Genomic DNA, 21,043 nt, shown 5'->3' on the forward strand with positions numbered 1-21,043 from the left:
TCCTGGCAGAGCCCACAGGTGATGGTGAAATGCAGGGGTGAGAAGACGCCGAGCAGCCGGCACTTGGGGGACAGGGAGGTAAAAGTAAATCTGATGTGTTCATTGGATGCTGAGACCCACAATCAGCCCTCCTCTACCACTACCCAGTCCCCTGAATGTGAGAAACCAGGCCTTCACTCTCCCTCTGAGCAGGTGATAATGGTCATTACTGGCGAAATTCCCCAAACCAATGGTACTAATGCAGTATCACAGTTGACAAACCCCATTCATGTGCTCAGAGCTTCCCATCAGATTTCTGGTTTCCTACCACTCCCCTCTGCAATCTGAGCTGATAAGGAAGGATTGCCGGACAAGATAGAAAATCCTCTAATTTGGAAGATACAGAATGTATCAAGCTTCTCCAGAAAAACAGAATAGGTAGGATGGATGGATGGATGGATGGACGGATGGATAATAGATAGGTTTTAAGGAATTGATTCATACAATTGTGGGACTGGCAAATCTGATATTTAAAGGGCAGGCCAGCAGGCTGGAAAATCATGTAAGAGTTGATTTTGGAGTCTTGAATTTGAAATCACAGAGCAGGCCAGCAGGCTGGAAACTCAGGCAAAATTTCTATGCTGCAGTCTTGATGCAGAATTCCTCCTTCTTAAGGTCATCAACTGGATGAGTAAGGGGAATCTGCTTTACTTAAAGTCAGCTGATTGTGTTAATCACATCCACAGATACCCTCACAGCATCATCATAGATGGTGTTTGCCCAACATTTGGGCACCATAGCCTAGTCAAGTTGACACATAAAATTTACCATCACAGAGACCAAAACAAAGAAACAGAAAAAAAGAACTTGGAGAAAACTATGCAGGAAGAAAACTTCATAAATATATTAATATCCTCAGAGAGATAAGAGAAGATATTATAACCACAAAACAGAAGCAGGATGCTCTTGTTTAAAAAACAGAAACACACACACAAAACCTCAGTGAACAAACAAACAAAAAAAAGCCCTTGGAAAACGACAGCATAAATGAAAATCTCAATAGAAGTTGTTTCAGAAGATGAGAATCTCTCAGAAAATACAGCAAAAACCCACAGAGATGTAACATAAGAAAAATAATTAGAGGAAGATTCAGGAGATCTGAGATCCAAACCATAAAACTTCCATAAAGACAGAACAAGGAAAACAAAGGAAAATAAATCATCAGTGAAACGATGAAAGAAATGTCCCCAAAGTTGAAGAACAGGACTTCCCAAAGTGCCCAGTGTTGGTTGAAATAAACCCATACTAAAGTATCATTGTGCAATCTCAGAAAGCTGGGGGCCAAGGAAAGAACCTCCACGTTGTCGGAGAAGAAAAGAAACCAGGCCATGTACAAACTTCAGGAACCGAAAGGGCCTGGGATTTCTCAAAGGCCACATGGAGGCAATTACTCAGAATTTTGTACGCTGCCTACCAGAGAGGGGAAAGAGTGGAGTAGTAATGTAGGGTTCAGCTATGCAGGGTCTCACAACATTGACCTCCTGTAAACCCTTTCTCGGGAAGCTACTGTGGAATGTGTCCTGATGAAATAGAGTCCGCCAAGAAATTAGGAAAACAGGTGATACCACAAACACTAGCTCCAGCCCAGCAGAGGGCATTCCCATGACAGCAGCCCCACAGCAGGACGAGGGGGCACTATTGAGGATGAAGCCAGTCAGACCTTGAGGAAAGACTTCTCCAGGAGATGAAAATATAGAACACCAGTGAAACAGAGATGACACAGAAAGACCTAGTCCATGAAGAGTTTGGTGTTGAATTAACGGTAAGTACAGTTGACCATTGAAAAAAATGGGGTGAGGGGCGCCAAACCCCCACACAATTGAAAATCTGGGTATACCTTTTGACTCCCCAAACTTAACTCCTAATAGCCTACTGTTGACCAGAAGCCTTACCGATAACATAAACAGTTGATTAACACGTAATATGTATGTTATATGTATTATATCCTGCATTCTTACAATAAAGTAAGCTAGAGAAAAGAAAATGGTATTAAGTTCCTGAAGAAAATAAATTCACAGTACCGAACTGCAAAAGATTCACACATAAGTGAACCTTCGAAGTTCAAACCCATGTTGTTCAACGGTCCACTTTTCTGTTCACTGGGATGCGGAGCTGCTGTTGTACTAAACAGAACTTGTAGAACTGACTCCTTACTATGTGGATATATAGCTTTAATTTAAAAAAAAAAAAAAAGGAATTTAAAATGTAAGTAGGGAGAAAGAAAGTCCTTACTAATTATTCATCCCTTCTATCTCTGAGAGGTAAATAATGCCATTGCCCTCTTAGAATCTTATCTACTCTGATATTTGATATTCTTTGCAGTAGGGATATTACTATCTCTTTCCTCATGATGGGTTCAGGAGTGGAGAAAGTTGGCAAAGATGTGAAAATCGGGATCCAAATATGGGAGCTGGGTAAAGGCTGGGATTCTTCCATCTCCCTGTGCGTATGTCAAACTGAGGCTCAGTTGCTATATATTTAAGTTGCTATATATCATTTTACCTGTGCTCTCCTCATTTCCTCTCCAGGTGGGGGAGTGGGGTGGATTGCAAGTGTTCAGCCAAGGAGAAAGGGCACGGGGGTGAGAAGAGGTCTTCCAGAAGCGAACTAGCATTGTACCTATGGTAGACTTCTCCTCCCTGGAAACATCCTGCCTTTTATGTAGTCGTGTGCTGGGCAAAGCATCTTCGCCCTGTCTTTGTCCCTGCTCTTGGAATCTTGGGTGTCTCTTACCATTCTCGCTAGCATTTAGGTATGTGGTTAATTCGGTGCAATTAACTAGCGGGGGATCCAAACCGTTACTTGGCATTTTTGTGGCAAATGTGTCCCAAGTTCAAAATAACAATTTGAGGGGTGCCAGGGTGGCTTAGTGGGTTAAGCATCTGACTCTTGATTTCAGCGCAGGTCATGATCTTACGGTTCGTGAGTTCGAGTCTCGCATCAGGCTCTGTGCTGACAGCACGAAGCCTGCTTGGGATTCTCTGCCTCCCTCTCTCTCAGCCTCTCTCTGTCTCTTCCTCTCAATTTCAAAAATAAATAAGCTTTTCTTTTTCTTTTTTTTTTTAACGTTTATTTATTTTTGAGACAGAGAGAGACAGAGCATGAACGGGCGAGGGGCAGAGAGAGAGGGAGACACAGAATAGGAAACAGGCTCCAGGCTCTGAGCGGTCAGCCCGGAGCCCGACGCGGGGCTCGAACTCACGGACCGCGAGATCGTGACCTGAGCCAAAGTCGGACGCTTAACCGACTGCGCCGCCCAGGCGCCCCCCAAAATAAATAAACTTTTAAAAAGTAACCAATTTGAAAATCATCTTTGGAACCTGGGCCATGCCAAAGATTTGGTTTAGGAGGAAGTAGGAGGGCGCATCGTGGCCAAGTCCCTGTACTCTGAGCACTGCCAGTGGCATCTGTGGCTCATGAGGTCCTCTGTCTCCTTAGGCTATCAGTGTAGCTGTCTCTCACAGTTCACCGGGAGAAACTGTGAGTCTGAGATCACAGCCTGCTTCCCAAACCCCTGCCAGCATGGAGGCTCCTGCGACCCAATAGGGAACGCTTTCATCTGCAATTGCAAAGCTGGGCTCACTGGAGTCACGTAAGTGAGATTGTGCAACAGTCTTTCTCGCTGCCGCTTCTTGTCCCCAAGAAAGCAAACCAGTAAACAACTAACTGGGATAAAAGATTTACCACGAGCAGGCCAGGCAAAGGGTTAATATCTCTACGAAAAGAGTGCTTACAAATGGCTTAAATCTTAACTGGGATTATCTCTGGGTAATGGAGTTACTGGTAATTTACATTTTTTACCTTATACTTACCTATATTTGCAAATTTTTACATAATTGCCGTGTGTTCTCTAATTAGGAAAGCAATTCTGTTAAAGGGAATCATCCATGACCCCTGATAATTCCGGTATCATTCTGAGGCACACATGCTTACCGGTGTCCCCAAAAGTCACTAACTGGACTCTACTGCCTAACGTTTTATGACCATTCTGAGAAACTAAAACATACCTCTCCTTTGCATACCTTTTTTTCCCCCAAGAAATGAGGGAAATTAAAGTGTTAGCCAAATGGAAAGGGAATGGTTTAAGCTCTTAGTAAAATGCCACTTCCAACCATCCTTGATCGTTTGAGAAGTATATATATGTAATCTCAAGCAAGTGATATTCTAATTACAGATCAGTCTTATGTATTCATTAAAGCAAATCTCCCGAGGACTTTACCAGGAAATACTTAGCTGACTTTGAATCGTTGGATGTAATTTAAAGTAATAAAGCTGCATTTATTTTTAAATACTCTGTGATTCTAATTTCCAAATGACCTGGCCTCAATCTGTTCAAATTAGGGACGTTTGACTACATTTTAAAAGGTGGATTACCAAAGATATAAGTGATCGTGCCTTTTAAATGAACACATCAGATCAATTGCTGAAGCAGAGAAAAATGAAGAAGGAGAAAGAAGGTCCATGTTCTCACATAATGTTAAACTAAGAAAGAGTAAGACTCAGATGTTTTTGCCTTGTAATTATACTTGAAGTGAGTCGTGGATTGCTTTAAAGAGAATAAAATTGATTTCATTGTTTTTCATTAGAATGTTTTAATCATTCTTTCCTGATAATCTATATTAGCATTAACCTTTATCGTAAGCACAGAATCTGTAAAATTCATAGATATGTAGCCCTGTACCTACCCACCTACTCCCTATTTTGCCCACGCCCTCTAATGCACCTGTGTGTGGGTGCACACACACACACACACACACACACACACAGTTCCCAGAGAGACCAAAAATTACAGTAACTGTTGAAGGAACATGTCAGAACCAAAGATTTCTTCCTCTTGGGAAACTCTACATAAGGTATATAGGCTCACTGCTCTTTGTCTGCAATTCTACAATCCCAAAAGCTCAAAGAAATAAAAGGGGTAAGGATAAATTAGTGGCAAACTAATCTGGTGGCAAAACCAGCCAAAACTGCTCTGAGACTATTTCTAGTCTTTATTCCTCTCACTGAGAATGAATATCCGTACGTTTTATTGTGGAAACACTGGCGTATTTGGTTATGGGTCCCGTGCCAGCGCCATGGTTCCAGCAGTGGGGCGGGTATCTGCCAGAGCATGAAAGCCATGTACTGTATGACGTTTCTAAGACTGCAAAAATTTAAATTCGGAAACGCACCTGGCCCCGAGGATTTGAAAACCAGTACCTCTCCAACAGCATCTGTTCTTTCTTTCTGCTCCTTCTCTCCTCTCCCCCACCCCCACCAGTCTTTGCCCTGCTCCCATCTGGCTAGGGTCTGGGAGCCATCCCCTTGGGAGAAATCCCTTAACTTCCCATGACAACTCAGGTCACCCCCTCCCCCCCCCCCCCCCCCCCCACCCAGGGGTGCCCGGCCACCTCCCACGCACTCGCACACCCTCACTCTGTTTTTGTCACGCTCCACGTGCCCTTTGCGCTCTGTGCTTTCTGATAAGGAAGGCGGTTGGGAATGGAGGTGCGCGCCTTGCTGTCTGAGAAGGAGTCTGTGTTTTCTCCCAAGGTGTGAGGAGGACGTGGATGAGTGCGAGCGGGAGGAGTGTGAGAACGGGGGCGCCTGCGTCAACGTGTTCGGCTCCTTCGTCTGCAACTGCACGCCGGGCTACGTGGGCCAGTACTGCGGGTTGCGCCCCGTGGTCGTGCCCAACATCCAGGCCGGCCACTCGTACGTGGGCAAGGAGGAGCTCATCGGCATCGCGGTGGTCCTCTTCGTCATCTTCATCCTGGTCATCCTCTTCATCGTCTTCCGCAAGAAGGTCTTCCGCAAGAACTACTCGCGCAACAACATCACGCTGGTGCAGGACCCCGCCACGGCCGCCCTGCTCAACAAGAGCAACGGCATCCCGTTCCGCAACCTGCGGGGTGGTGGGGACGGCCGCAACATCTACCAGGAGGTGGGGCCCCCGCAGGTGCCCGTGCGCCCCATGGCCTACACGCCGTGCTTCCAGAGCGACTCCAGGAGCAACCTGGATAAGATCGTGGACGGGCTGGGCGGCGAGCACCAGGAGATGACCACGTTCCACCCTGAGTCGCCGCGCATCCTGACCGCCAGGCGCGGTGTGGTCGTGTGCAGCGTGGCCCCCAATCTCCCCGCCGTGTCGCCCTGCCGCTCTGACTGCGATTCCATCCGCAAGAATGGCTGGGACGCAGGAACCGACAGTGAGTAGGAAGCCATAGTGTGTCTGTTCATCCCTCTAGGGTCACTGGGGAAGCTGTGGTCTGGCACTGTGGAAGGAAGGCAGGGAAAGGAGAGAGAACCCGCCTGCACAGAGCACTCGTTGTGACGTGTCCTGGCATTGACTGTTCAGAAAAACTGATCTGGTTCTTACCGCATTTACAGATGGGGAAAATGAGGCTCGGAGAGCATGCGTAAGGTCCCCAAGGTCACACAGCTATGACAAGAGGCAGCAGAGCGGGTGGGCCAGCCCAGAGCTGTCAGCTCTAAAACCCATGCTCTACTCATAATGGCACACCGTTGTTGGTAATGCAAGCTGTGTAATGACCTAAGTGATAAACAGAAAGCGTGTTGCTCCAGGTCAGAAGAAGAGAGTATTTCTCAGCTTAGGGTGAAGACTTGAGAGGAACAGAGGGATATTTGAAATGGACCATGGTACATTAAAGGTCCGGGGAAAGGTGGAGGGACCCAGACAATGAGAAGACAAGCAAACCGTTCTGTTCGGCTGGAATGCACGGTCCATGAAACAAGAGGGTGAACCGCAGGGCAGGAAAAGTCCTCTCCAGATAGTGGTATTTCCCTCTCCTTTAGGCCTCATGCAGCAGTATTGTAGCCAAAGGAAAGAGCCACAGGTGCAAAGCCCCTGTGGTGGGAAAGACCTTGACATGTTGAAGAACAGAGAGGAGATCAAGGTAGTTGGGGATTGGTGAGCAACAAGGGAGAGTGAATGCATTTTAATGGCAACATCAGTGCAGGTCTTTAAGCAGGTGAGTGACATGATCGAACTGACATTTTTAAAAGATGGCTCTGGCTGATCCATGGAGACCAGACTAAGAAGGACCAAAGAGGAAAGAAAACAGAGATTAGTTAGCTAGCTTCTGTGAACATCTAATTGAGCGATGGTGATTGTTTCCCCTGCCCTAACACCGGTCAGGATGAAGCTAACGCAAGCTCTGTTGTAACCTGTGACTTTTCATCAGGCCAAATGGCCGTATATTTCAGCAGCAGAGATGCCCTGGGAGTAGGAATTTCCAAAGGCTGGGGTTTTAGTACTATGATGCATGTTGGGGTAGAGGGTACAGGGGAGGCTGCTTTCAAATGGAGCTGGAGAGCATATGCAGCCCCAGAGGTAAGGGCATCTTTGTAGAGAAAGGGGGAATTTCTGCTGTGTATTCAAGCATAAGTAAGATTTGGGTAGGAAACTATTGGAGAGGGCCTTCCAGAAGCAGGAAGCAGCTTGATGAGTATAAAGGGCACATGAGGGTTACCTGACAGGTGTCTGGCTGTGTTATTCAGGAGAAAGGTGAGGCTAGAGATGAAAGTTTGGACATCATCTGCATGCAGGGTGATTGAATCTCTAGGAGGGGTGAACTCGCTGAGGGAACAAGAACAAAGAAAGGATGGTCAAAATGGGCCTCCAAAAGAATTTGGAGATGCCTACGTGTGGGAGGTGACAGAAGGGAGAGGCCAGGAAGGGACAGAAAAGAGAGCAGAGGAAGACGACAGGGCAGCTATGTGGAAGCCAAGACCATCAATAAGGTTAGCAGGGTTGAGTACTGTGAAACCATCAGGAAAGACACAGCCTTGAAAACACAATATACTGTACCTGACACCTGGAAGATTCTTAGACATCAGAAGATATTTCAGCAAGTCATCAGGACAGAATCCAGAATGCAGACGTTAAGGACGAAGAGATTTGTTGAGAAGACAGAGGCAGCCCATGCCACCATCAATGTATATTGGGTCTCCTTAAAGCCTCACACATGCCCACATGGGCACCCAGGGGGAGGAGGGGAGGGGTGAAATGAGCAGCTTGAGAACAAGGAGCTAGTAAAAAGAGGGGTGAGGACTAGGACCTGGCGCATCCGGACACACAGCCTGTGCTCTTACCAACACCGCTCCTGGGAGCTTTAGCAGGAAAGAGGGAGAGAGACTCCTGATGATCGAGGAGGGGGCTTCTGTTCTTTTTAGGGCTGCCCCAACCACACTATCTGCTGATTCTGCCTCTCTGTGAGACACTCCTATATTGTCAGTCATTGCCCTTGGATTTTAGTCATTCCCTGCCAAATGATCTGTAGAGTTAGTCTTTAAGAAAACCTCACCAATCCACCAGCTATTAGAAAGGCTCTTCTTTAATTTAACAATGAAGAAAGAGGAGGTTGAATAAAGGAAGTGGAGAAAGAAGTTACATACACGGCATTCACCAGGGTAGATCATTTGTTGTTTCCTTCCTAGTGTCCGGGGTTAAGCTGAAGGGCCTCACTCTGTGCTTTTCTGAGGCACACCTTCGTATGTTTTTGCGGTGTGGCTGTTGGGAGGCAGATTCTCTCAGGCGTCTCTCTCCACTCACATCAGCTGTTTATCCACCTCATCGTTCTGCTGTGGCTTCAGCGTCTGACAGCAGGTGTGGAGCCCCAGTGCCCGATACTGACATCACCTTTTGTGGAAGAAACAGTGATTTCTGCACTCACAAAGAGGGACAACTCCTCCCTCAATCACAAGTCACCGTCTCTTCTTCCCATCGTGTTACGCGATGATTTGAAGGTTTTCCTGGTGACCATTTTTCCTCCACTCGCTTCATAACGTGACAGCTTTATTTACAGAATCTACCTCAGGCCAAAACTCACATTTCCCCCCGAAGTATTGTTGTGTTTTTATTGAGTAGATTCCCTTCTTTGTTAAGCAAGGCAGGGTTAGCCAGCGAGACAATCTCTAGGCGACTAATTCATTTTTTACTTGACAACTTCAAAATATGGGTTGTTTTTATTGCTTCCTTTAGTCCATCAAATAAGAAAATAGCCCTGTAGTGTGTGTGTGTGTGTGTGTGTGTGTGTGTGTGTGTGTGTATGTGTGTGTGTGTGTGTGTGTGTATGTGTTGTTCAGGCTGTCTTTGCATAGCCAAAAGGAGGAAGTGTGTAGATAAGAGCACGTCCACACTGCTGGCTGCCCCTCTACCACACACAGTGCAGAACCGCCGTCATTCCCAAAACCAATGTGACGCTGCCCTCTAGGAGGCGAAGCTGAGAAAGCCACTTGCTCCCCAGAGATGGAAGTTTGGATGAATGGAATGGCATTCTTGCCTATAAAATATTTATACCCCTATTTTATAAGTAATCTCATTTAACCTGGTGTTGACACCACGTCGGTTCATGTAAATGATTTAAATTAACTCTGAATGGCAAAGAGCAACACAGCCACTTCATCCTGCCTTCAACTCTTCACTTAGTCGCCTCACTTTGAGGAGGGAACAGCCACTTTCAGCTGTCAGCTCTTTGCAAGCTCATTTACCACGGGTTAAGGGTTCCGAATCCATAATGTAAATCACTTGATTGACAGACCTTTGCCCCCAGTGGCACAATCAGTTTTCTATTGTGAAGCTAAATTATTTTCTCGAAGCAAATGAAAAGAGCTCTGAGAAGTGAACTCTGGGGGTGGGAAGGCCAGAAACACGCACAAGGTAACCAGTGTCATTTCTGCTTTCTCTCCGGCTGTCCGCAAAGACAAAGGGGTTGATGATCCGGGAGAAGTGACCTGCTTTGCAGGCAGTAATAAAGGCAGCAACTCTGAAGTTCAGTCTCTCAGCTCCTTCCAGTCAGATTCTGGTGACGACAACGGTAAGCAGAATGTAGATGTGTTCCCCTAGGTGGGTTCTGCCTTCTGTGTGGGCGGTCAGTGGTGACCCGATCATGGACTCATGAGCGCGTTCATCAGCGTTTTGGTTGACCCCGCTGTTAGAGGTCATTGCTGAGGGAGGACCTATTGAGCTGCAGCTGCGGGCAGGCCAGGGGTCCATATCAGAGGGTGACAAAATTTCCTGACCTCTGATAATGCATCCTCTGACTTTTTTTTTCATAATGGAGCCACCTCATCCCAGATGACACTCTCTAGAAAACTGTGACTTTTTTTTTTTTTAATTTTACTACTGGTGATCTCTTCACTCTTCACTGTATATCCAAATTCCCCATCATGAGAAATTAGGAGTAAGACCTCCTTCCCACACACCCTCATTCCATGGAAGTGGCATCCTGTTTCACTTGAATTCTCCTGATAATCATCTAGGGTCATGGGTCTTTGGAGTATCTGCGAATACTGTGACTATGGACCAGCTCCTTAGAAAAATGCACATACACCCAGTACACCCAATATGTCGCACAAAATTCCATGTGGTGCCTGGACCTCACTGACACTCCAGAGCTGCTACCACTACCTGTTGTGAACTTACATTCACGGAGAGGGTACCACTGGGTTTTCTGAGATGAGGAACCAGCTTTGGAGGATGGCTTGGCCTCTCCGGGCCAGGAGATGAAGCAGAAATGGTCAAAAAGCAGTGAGAGCTCACTATATAGCGGTGAATCAAGAACAATTTCAAATGGTCATCCTCAGAGACAGTTAGCATTACTGTAGCCTACACCTCACTTCATTTTCCCATAAATAAGCAATATCATACAACCCATAAACCCATGCTGAGTTTCTCTTATGTGCTGCACCCTATGCTGGGTATTTTGTACCCAGAAGTACAAGATGAAAACAACATAGTGTTTACCCGCCCTCCCTCGCAGGTAAATATAGGAGCAGGTGAGCTCCAAGGCTATAGAAGCAATCTTAGAAGTAAAATAGTCTACTTCCATCACCCTCATCCCCAAATGTCTTCCACTCTAATACCCAGCACTCCTTAGAGGTGCAGAAGCCTAGTGTATGTAACTGCTGGGATAACAAACCATAGAACAGTGGATCTCTTCTAACCATCTTCAGAAAGTCGAGGGCACGCCTCCAGATCTGTTTGCCTTTATGCTTACTCTTTCCCTCATCCCAACCAGAAGATAAGTTATTGCTGGTTTGCATTTTTTAAATGTGTATTTATTTTTGAGAAAGGGACAGAGCATGAGTTGGGGAGAGGCAGAGAGAGAGAGGGAGACACAGAATCCAAAGCAGGCTCCAGGCTCTGAGCTGTCGGCACATGAACCGTGAGGTAATGACCTGAGCCAAAATCAGACGCTTAACCAAACCCAGGGGCCCCTGGTTTGCATTTTAGAGAGAAGCACCCAAGAACATACAGTTTCCAAACTCCAGGCAGAGCTCCAACATGATACCTGGTTGACTATGCTCACGGGCTCTGCTATGTGTGCCCTTAAGCTCACACATTTGGCCTTTCCTGCTTAACATTCTGGGTTGGTCCAGACTAAAGGGTGTGGTGTTAGGAATTGTCAACAAGTTAATTTTAAGCAGGATCACCTCTCCACGGGCTGCTGCCGTCAGGTGCTAAATCAACCCGTGCAGATCACAGAATTCCCCTTCCCAGATTCTAACTATTTCAGAGGCCAGACACTGACTTCTGTTCATGCTTCACTGGTAGAAGCTGGGCTCTGGGTTGTTCTAGGCTATCAGTGGCATCATGTAGAGTGTGAAGCCTTCAATCCTGCAAAGGTTGTCCTCCATCACTGGCATTTGGTTTGGAGCAGCATGGCTGACCAACAAATAATTATCCGTGGGAATAGAGAGGTCCTCCCTGGAGAGCCTTTGGGAGTTATTAATGAGAAATTAGCATGAGCTTGACGAGCCACTGCCTTCCTAGATTGATTTCGCCGGGCCATGGGGTGTGAATTTGTGATCCAGCAATCCCTGCCGATCATGCCTTTCAAAGGACTAGCCCCGGATTTGCTGCTGTTTCCCTTCTGTTCCAAGTAGCCCCAGGACTCCCAGATAAAAGTGTCCGCTGGAGCACTGCCTAATGGACGGACTGGGGAGACTTTGGGTGTTTGCATGCCACGTCTTTGTTGTTGCCATTGTTGTGAAGAGAAGTTCACTTGTATCTGAAATACGTGACTAACCTGAAACTGTCCTTCCCTTCCCCCCATCTTCTTTTCCTGGCCACAAGCATCCATTGTGACTGTCATTCAGCTTGTCAACAATGTAGTTGACACTATAGAGAATGAAGGTATTTACTTTTTTCTTCAATAGCATTTCTTTGTGTAGAGTTATCCTTTTGGAAATAGGGCTTCCTTGTTACTTGGATCTAGGGGTGATTTTAATCAACTGGTAACTGAGGGGACACCGGATGTTTCTTTAGAGATTGGAGTGAATTTTACAATTTTGAAGGAAAAAAAAATCTAGTTCATAAGTTTTTAAATAATTTGGGTTGTTTTTTTTTTTTTTTTTTTTTTTTAAATAAAATCCCTTCTAAGAGAAGAGCACCCAATCATCTGGAATCCAGATTGCTACTAAATTCCTTCTTATATTCAACATGTATCCAGTGAGCACCTATTATGAGCTGGAAATACTTAAGGTCTCATTCAAAGCTATAATCCTAGGGGGATTGGTTTCAATCAGGTAACTTTTATCAGTGACTTAATACAATTGGGGCCAGGTATAGATGGGATTTATCTTTTTGTTTCCTAAATAACAATGAGGAGAAACAGGAGCATGTTTTTTTTAAGTCATCTAAGATGTTCTGTTTTACCCTCTTCACATGGCTTGGATTACCAGGTTTACCTCTTACTTTGTATTTAAACAGTGTCTGTCATGGATCAAGGACAAAACTACAACCGAGGTGACTCTGCCATGACCCCAGCATCACATTTACTTAATGCCTTTTGAATTGCCGAGTTTGTTCTTACTGTGTCCCTTTGCCTCCGTCTTTCCTGTGTTTCTTTGATCTGAATTCTGCATGTTCCAGGTGTCTTGTGTGCTTGGCATCGGGAGGTGAAAGCCCCTCCAGCATCCCACCCCCAGCCTCCCCACTGCGCGTGCAGTTCATCGATGTGCAATGCATCTCCCTGCCTTCTGTGGACCACAGTATGGCCCATGTACCCCTCCCTCTGGGAGCATGCTGCCAGCCTCGCTCTGCATTTAGCGTGTGGAAAGGAAGAGGGAATAGAGGGAGGGGGTGCTGGAACTATGTTTCCTCAGCATGCCCTGGCTGGCCGTCCCTTCTGGCATGGCTGAGTGTGAGGCCTTGCAAAAGCAGGCACCATCTCTTACAGTCGCCATCCCCTCATTGTCCCAGGGCCAGAGCATGGCTGGTCCCTCATAGAACCCTTGTAAGGAGCATGCACTTGAGCCCCGGCATCTCAGGGTCTCTTGGATGTCAACTGCATGTCAGGTCCCCCCTCTGCTCCTTTCCGAGCCCTGCCGCGGCTCCAGACTGGAGGAAATTAACTGTCACCGCTTTTGTCCCACAGCCTACCACTGGGACACCTCTGACTGGATGCCCGGGGCCCGCCTGTCGGACATAGAGGAAGTGCCCAACTATGAGAACCAGGAGGGAGGGTCTGCACACCAGGGCAGCACTCGGGAGTTGGAGAGCGATTACTACCTGGGCGGCTATGACATCGACAGCGAGTACCCACCCCCCCATGAAGAGGAGTTCCTGAATCAGGACCAGCTGCCCCCTCCCCTGCCAGAGGACTTCCCAGACCAGTACGAGGCCCTGCCCCCTTCCCAGCCCGTCTCACTGGCCAGCACCCTGAGCCCGGACTGCAGGAGACGGCCTCAGTTCCACCCCAGCCAGTATCTCCCTCCCCACCCATTCCCCAACGACACGGATTTGGTGGGCCCGCCTGCGGCCTGTGAATTCAGTACTTTTGCCGTGAGCATGAACCAGGGCGCAGAGACGGCCGGCCCAGCAGACAGCGTGTCTCTATCCTTGCACAATTCCAGAGGCACCTCGTCCTCGGACGTGTCGGCCAGCTGCGGCTTCGACGATTCCGAAGCAGCCATGAGTGACTACGAGAGCGTGGGCGAGCTCAGCCTCGCCAGCCTGCACATTCCTTTTATGGAGACTCAGCACCAGACCCAGGTGTAGACGGCGGCGGGGCGCCGTAGCCCTGTCTGTGGCTGAACCGCGGAAGGAGGCTGGCCGGGCTCGCATCTCCACGGCCTGCAGCCGGAAAAAAACACATTGTTTGCCGCTGGGAACTTCTTCACAAGTCCTGCTGTCACGGGCAAGCTCCACTCCAGCTGGGCAGAAAGAAAGGCTCCGATTGTTTCTTGGGGGTGATGGAGAGCCTTGCAGTAGGTACTGCGTTCACAGCCAAGACCGGGCACCGAGTTTCTACAGGGCGAATCAACTCCACCCGTTGGGTTATACAGCCTATCTTATATGGCTTTGTGCAGTATTTGGGACCTGGAAAGGGTTACGGCAGAGCCGGCAGTATTAACGACTGGCAAGCAGAAAGAGGCATTGTTGCATGTAATTTTGAGCCAATGGGGGGTGGGGGGTTAAAACAGTAGTTATGATGGTCAGAAAAGTTAGTCTCTTAGGCAAAAGAAAAGAGAAACAAATATTAAATAAATAAAAAAACAGACAAGAAAATGGGCTGAAGCCTTTAAAATCAACTCTATTTTTCTTTAATAAGCTGTCCAATTTTCAGCTATAAAATTAGGTTTGGGTAATATGGTTTGTATGCTTAGTTATTTTTGTTTGTTTGTGTTAAGCATCCAATATAATATAGTTGGGCTTTATGATCTTTGAGAAGGGTATCAGTGGAGGGAAATATGAGGATATGTGGGCTCGCTTTTGTGGGTTGGGGAGAAGGTTAACAGTGTTCACACATTAGAAAGAATGTGATTATCTGTTTTGTGTTTTCCAGAAATATTCCTGGCTCTCGCTACAATTTTAATATTGCTGCAGACATTGGCCTTTGTTCTGAGAATCAGGGAAGAAAAAGAAAAAACAAAAGACAAAAAAACAAACAAAAGGTGTACTTTAGCGCATTGTTCTCTAGAATGAGAGGTATTCAGAGGCTTAAGCAGAATTCAAATTCAGGAGGAAAAAGGGAAACATCCTTTCAAAGTTTTCAGCTGGATAATCACAATTCTTGCTAATGCAGACAAAAATCTAAGTGTTATCCTAAATTGGTAGCATCCTCACTATAAATGCAATTACGTTTGGAAAAGGAGAAAGTAGATTAGCTCTTGTGTACAAATTATAATAGTGCGTGTGTCTGGGCCTATGTACAAATATGTGCTTGCACTCAGTAAGGCTGCTCTTGAGGAAAGCTGACGTGAAGAGTTTAGGATACAGATCGTGTTGAACACCCTGCCAGCAAGGCAGGTCTTTCAGTTTCTCCGATCTCTACAATGTCAGAGAAACGCAAAATGCCATATTTTGCTCCGGTTCAGTTAACTTTATTTTGGTACCGCCATTTATATTAACTTAAAACAAAACTGTGCTTTTTAAAGAATAATATTTTGTTATCATTTTCCAGAGCTAAACTCTTATTTGAAAAATGTGTAATGCTTGATCACACCCTGGGGTTCTCCTCTCTTCTGACACGTGGGCTTGAGCCATATGAGTTTCCAAAATTGACAGGAGAATCATTCCACCAGAAATAGAATAACCCAGTACTCGAAGCTTAAAGTTACCAAGTTGACGGACTTTCCTCTTTCGCTTCAATCGGATTATGGCCACGTGCACAGTGGCCGTGGTAAATAAATGCACATTTGCACTAGCTGCTTCATGAGCAAATCTCTGTGTCCACAGTTTCTGGTGACATATGGCATTGGTGTGTCAATTGTACTGTCCTGCATCCGTGTGTCATCCACTCAGACACATCTTTAGTTGCTTCAGTTGTGTTTAGTAGGAGTCAGTGTTGCTGAAGTTCGTTGTAAAAAAAAAAAAAAAAAAAAAAATTCCTTTCCATTCCCAAGCTTCCTGAGTACATGAGACACCTCACAGATTCCTCGGCTTTTCTCGTCTTCCCGTCTCTTGGTCAGACCTACTCGTGGAAGCATTATCCGCACTGTGGTCTTGAAATAAATGAATTTCACTGAGGCTGCTTTGGAGAATAAAGTCTTTGGTATTTTTCTTACAGAAGAAGCACATTTGCAAGAATCACGGAGAAAACGATGAACTAATGGTCTAGAATAGAATCACCGCTACACTGTTAATAACGCAATGACATAAAAACCATCAAAGTAAAACCAACAATTCATTTCTTGCCCCCAGGAAACATTACAGCGACATTAATGCCGACGGCTCACTACTGCTTACCCAGCATCTCCTCCAGGGAGAATGCCTGACTGACACGGTAATGAAGGAGTAAATAGATCTTAATGCAGTCGTGAAGTCACCCAAGAAAATTGTGCCCACTCTTTGCTCTGGCCTATATAAAATACCTCTTTCTTCAGCATATCTTCCCCTGATTCTCTGCAGCTAAATGTATACCAGACGAGCATGTGTTATGTTGTGATTCATTACCTTTAAACACATGGCATCTTTTCCCTTTGGGGATAACTGGATTTCCCTGTAGGTTACAAAATGGTTTGTAGTTAGGCCAATGTGGAATTAGGTGGGATGACTGCTGATTCAAAGAGCTGGAAGGGTCCTTAAAATCCGCTTGCCTAACCCCCTTGTTTTATAAAAGAGGAAACATGGCTGGAGAGGCGACGAGACTTGACCGAGCTCACGCAGGAAGTTAAGTAGCTGAACAGGGACTAGAACGCATCATTCTGCCAAGATGCTTTCTATAGAACACTGCTCACCACTAACCTTCCTGGGATATGGTATCTGCCTGCTTCTGTTGGCCTCCCACAATCCTGCTTTGGAATACGCTAGAAAAGAGAGTTCATGGAAGCCTTAGGATCTCCTCTTGCTTGCAGCCCCCCTAGGAAGGATGCAGTTACAGAATTCACACTTTTCTTTGGACACTTATCAAAATGCTGCTTTTACCAAATGAATGTTTTCTAAAGTGAAGCTGGAATGATAATTACAGAATGGAGCTCAGACCAGGCATCAATTATAGTGAAACTTTGATTATAATGTTACCTACTGGATGCATTTTTGTTTTTCTTTTCTCTTCCCCCCTACCAGTCCTGATGTTTGTTCCTGCCCCCTCCACCATGATGAACCGCATGGAAAAATATGTAAGCCAGGAAATGTCTTTCCCTTTTTTCTAACGTGTATGTGCTACCTCCTAGAAGCCATTTTCCATAGCCTGTTGTAGGCACTTTACCTGTATTGCACACATTCTGGTTAGGTTGAAAGCAGCTAATGTCATAGCATTGTCGTAGCAGAAGCGATGGGGCTGTAAAAGATGAGTAATGTACGTGTTCGTTTGCTTTCTTCTGCAAGTATTTTGCTGCTGAGTTCCATACCGGGCCAGCTTTCCGTTTACTCACGTCCTGCCCATTCATGAAATGCCATTGTCGAAGACCCAGTAGTAGCAATTAGAGCAGGTCAAGTCTATGCATTTGAGGTCTACCCCGTCAGACAATCAGTTTGAAGGCCTGGAAAGGGAATTCATGATGCATTCCTGGAACATGTCTGGAGCCGCCCTTGGGAGTCACCAGCGCAGACTGGGAAAAAGCTAGTAAAAGATCTATACCACTGACCAACTCCTACTTCTTCCCACCCCCACCCCACCCACTGCCCCTACTAATGCCGTGTCTACGTCATCGAAGTCAGGGGACTTGAGAAAAGAGATCACCACGGTGAATCGCACAAGATGCAGAACTCACCTCCCTGGGAACGAATTCAGGAAGATGTAGCGTTCGTTTTGCAGGGGCTGTCCAGGTAATTGTCTGGTTTTTCCCCACTGCTGCCCTCCCAGTGCACGGATACTGCTAACGTGGTTAGGCTTTTATGTTTCGTGTTTCTAGTTTCACACCATGAGAAATGGAGGTTCGAAGAGGCCCTACTCCAGAGTCCTCATTTTGTGTGGTCTGTGAGAAGGCGGTTATGTGTTTATGCTGGTTTTTGTCCCGCGACCTTCAACTGCACATTATTCTGGTGGAAATCCACAATGGCTTTAAGCTTCTGGCTGCGTAATGCTAGGGTTTAGAGTCCCCATTTGTGGATTTGGCATCAGTTACTAGTTAGCCAGCTGGCTAAGAGGTAGGAAAAGAGTAAGATTTTCTTTCCTTATGTAATAATGAAAAGCAATAATTACAAGTATGTAATAATACACAAAGGCCATAATTAGTCTCTTCCAGTGTTGGAGATGCACTGGAGAATCGTACAGTCATTCGAAGCGTGTTGGGACCCATCGGTATGGACCGCAGCACCCTTCCGGCAAACAAATACCTGAATTGCTACCACGTAACAACTCTGAGCCCATACTACTGCATTTGGGGAGGTGACAACCATGTTCAGGAAATGGAAGCAGTTCTTTTTAAGCACTGTATCAGAGAGATTGTCTTGTAAATTTACCTGTTACAAACAGGCTGGTTTGTAAAAGATGTATGTTTTGGTGTTTCAAATGTTTATAAAATTGTATATAATGGTTTCAATTTTCCAAGCTTTTGTAGATACTGTATTTGATGCCTATCAGGATGCTTTAATTTCGGGGGGTCGAATATAATTCTAAGTCACCCATGCTGTTGGTCTGCCACTTTTGAGATAACCACACACACACACACACACACACACACACACACACAGGATTTTAGATTTGCAAATGATATTTTTTAATCATTTCAAAATGTACTGTAATCTTTCTTTGGTTCTACTGTTTTCATTTAACTTTCTCTGTTTCCAAGAAGATGTTTGTAATTGACATTTTTTAAAACAAATGTGTTTTGCCCAGTTACTAAATACCTGATTTTTACATCATTTCAAATTCAGATGAAGTATGTCATTTCTTTACATACACGCACGCGCACTCCCCTGAACTTGCACACATCACATACCAAACCTTATGCAAAGGGGGAAGCTAGCACTTCAAGTGAATCTTGTCCCTTACGGAAATGGATTGTTTCCGCATATATTGCTGTTGGCAGTATTCAGTCTTGTGTTCTTTTTCTAAAAAAAAAAAATTAAAAAAAAAAAGAAGAAGAAGAAAGAAAGAAAGAAAGAAAGAAAGACAAACAAACATCAGCAACAACAAAAAGACGGCCAAAAACAAAAACCACAGAAAAACAACCCAACAGTGTACAGGTTTGTAATTGCCAAAATTTGTTGGTTAAAACACGTTTTCAAGTAAAAAAATGAAACTAGCAATTGTGTTGACCCTTTTTAAGTGCTTCCTTTTATTCGCCTCCAGTTAATTACTCATGTGGAACTCAGTCATATTTTGCAGGGGATGGCGTTTTCTTCAGACACTTCTTATCTCCAGAGAGACTTCCACTGGTTCTGGGGCACATGTGTTGGAATCCTCTGTAGCGACTTACTGGACACATACCCTGTAGGGATTTTCCCTGGTGAGAAAGAACACAGCCCTGGAGGCTTGGAAAACAAGGGCCATTGAGCTCCACCTCTGCAGAAATACCTCCTAAACACCTCCCCACACCTTCTAGACAGCTTCTCCAGTACTTGTCTCCCTAAACAAAAAAGTCAAAAACTTTGGAGCACAATTAGTACTTGAGTTTTCCTCCAAAAAGCTCTTGAAAATTTTCCAGAGTAAACGTCAAAATATATACAGAAGTTGAGGGATTGGGCAATGAGTTTTTGTTTCTGTTTTGTTTTGTATTGTTTTTCAGAGCGAGAGACCAGGGGGGACAAGAGTGCATGGGCAGGGGGAGGCACAGAGAGAGAGAAAGAGAGAAAGAACGAATCTTAATGAGGCTCCACGCCCAGACCCGGTGCAGAGTCTGTCATGGGGCTCAATCTCAAACGTGAGATCATGACCTGAGCCAAAATCAAGTCGGATGCTTAATGGACTGAGCCGCCCAGGTGCCCCTACAAATTGATACTTTGAAGAGGAAGTGACATTACAAGAAGTTAGCTTGCAAGCAGCAAGGACTCCAGAAGGGGAAGGGCTGGGGCCTCCCGGCAGAAGGCCCTGGCTGAACCCCAGCAGCAGGGGCCCCTTCCCCAGCCCCAGGGGCTCTCACTAGATGCTAGAGTGGGTCCTGCCTACGCCTGCAGCAAAGTGCCCACCCCACCCCTACCAGAATCCTGGAGCCACTCTGCAGGGTGGGTCCCAGCTAGGCAGCCAGGGTCTCCTTACTGGAAATCCTTACTGTGCTGGCAGAGTTAGGTGTACTGAGATCCTCTGGTTCTTCGTGCACCCCACAGTGGTGCCCAGGAAATACTGAACCACTAACCGGGTAAAAGAAGGCAGTTTGGTGCACTGGCCACTTCCTCGTTACAAATGCTCCAATCATGGCTGATTTGAAACTACTAAGGTAATGTGAACAGGCTTACAAATTCCCGGGAGGCTAACCAACAGTGGCTCTCACAAGCCAGTATGAGCCAGTCCCAGTTTTTACCTCCTGCTCCCGGACTAGACCATAAGCTTCTTGAGAGCAGAGTCCTGTCTTCACTCTCTTTGTTTCCTAGGTTCCCAGTACAATACTGGCCTTCGCTATTATGTTCTTGCTTGAGAATTTAATCGATGATGTTTCCAGCTGAATCCCCTTGACCTCATAAATCCTCCCTCATTCTGCTGAATTTAGCAACTGCAGTGAGAAGGATTTCAAGACAGACAAGCATTGAAAATACTCCAGGTCTCCTGCCTTTCAACCCAACAGCACAGCGATACGATCATGACTTGAGCAACAGGAAAATATTCACCTCCTTGCCTTTCATGTGGCTGCCCTTAGCACACGGAGAATCTGTTTACATCTCCATCCATGCCTCAAACAGGACAGAGCAATCCAGACCTGTCAGTTAAGAAATAGCACTGGTCTGTTGGGGAAACGGGAAAAGAAAGACTTTTCATTTCTGTCTTCGTTCTCTGCTGGTTCTTTTTCTGTGCCTGGGTCAGGAGTCCCTAAGACCACTCCCAGTTGGGACGATCCCCAGGACTCAGGACTCAGCATATAGTTGTGCTCACAGCTATGAAATATTGCCAACCAGGGGAGCTCATTAGACAGTCTGCCGGCAGTTTTATTGGAGGTTGATGTCCCCTGCAGCCTCTGC

The 21,043-nt window shown here is 45.9% G+C and overlaps 1 protein-coding gene across 4 annotated transcripts in view; it reads left to right on the forward strand.

Moving 5' to 3' along the window:
• FAT3 (FAT atypical cadherin 3) overlaps window positions 1–19,048 on the forward strand; it is a 673,934-nt gene extending 654,886 nt beyond the window's left edge. For 2 of the 4 annotated variants that reach the window (XM_040489603.1, XM_040489604.1), the window contains 6 exons: window positions 3,478–3,631; window positions 5,572–6,227; window positions 9,744–9,857; window positions 12,119–12,178; window positions 12,755–12,790; window positions 13,422–19,048. In XM_040489603.1, the coding sequence (XP_040345537.1) occupies window positions 3,478–3,631; window positions 5,572–6,227; window positions 9,744–9,857; window positions 12,119–12,178; window positions 12,755–12,790; window positions 13,422–14,044 (1,643 nt within the window). In that variant the 3' untranslated portion in view covers window positions 14,045–19,048. The remainder of the gene's footprint in view (window positions 1–3,477; window positions 3,632–5,571; window positions 6,228–9,743; window positions 9,858–12,118; window positions 12,179–12,754; window positions 12,791–13,421) is intronic. The other 2 variants (XM_040489605.1, XM_040489606.1) reach the window with 1 other exon arrangement.
• The last annotated feature ends 1,995 nt before the right edge of the window (window positions 19,049–21,043 follow it).

Source organism: Herpailurus yagouaroundi, unplaced genomic scaffold (genome assembly GCF_014898765.1).
Source record: "Herpailurus yagouaroundi ecotype Mexico unplaced genomic scaffold, PumYag 180, whole genome shotgun sequence".
NCBI lineage: Eukaryota > Metazoa > Chordata > Mammalia > Carnivora > Felidae > Herpailurus > Herpailurus yagouaroundi.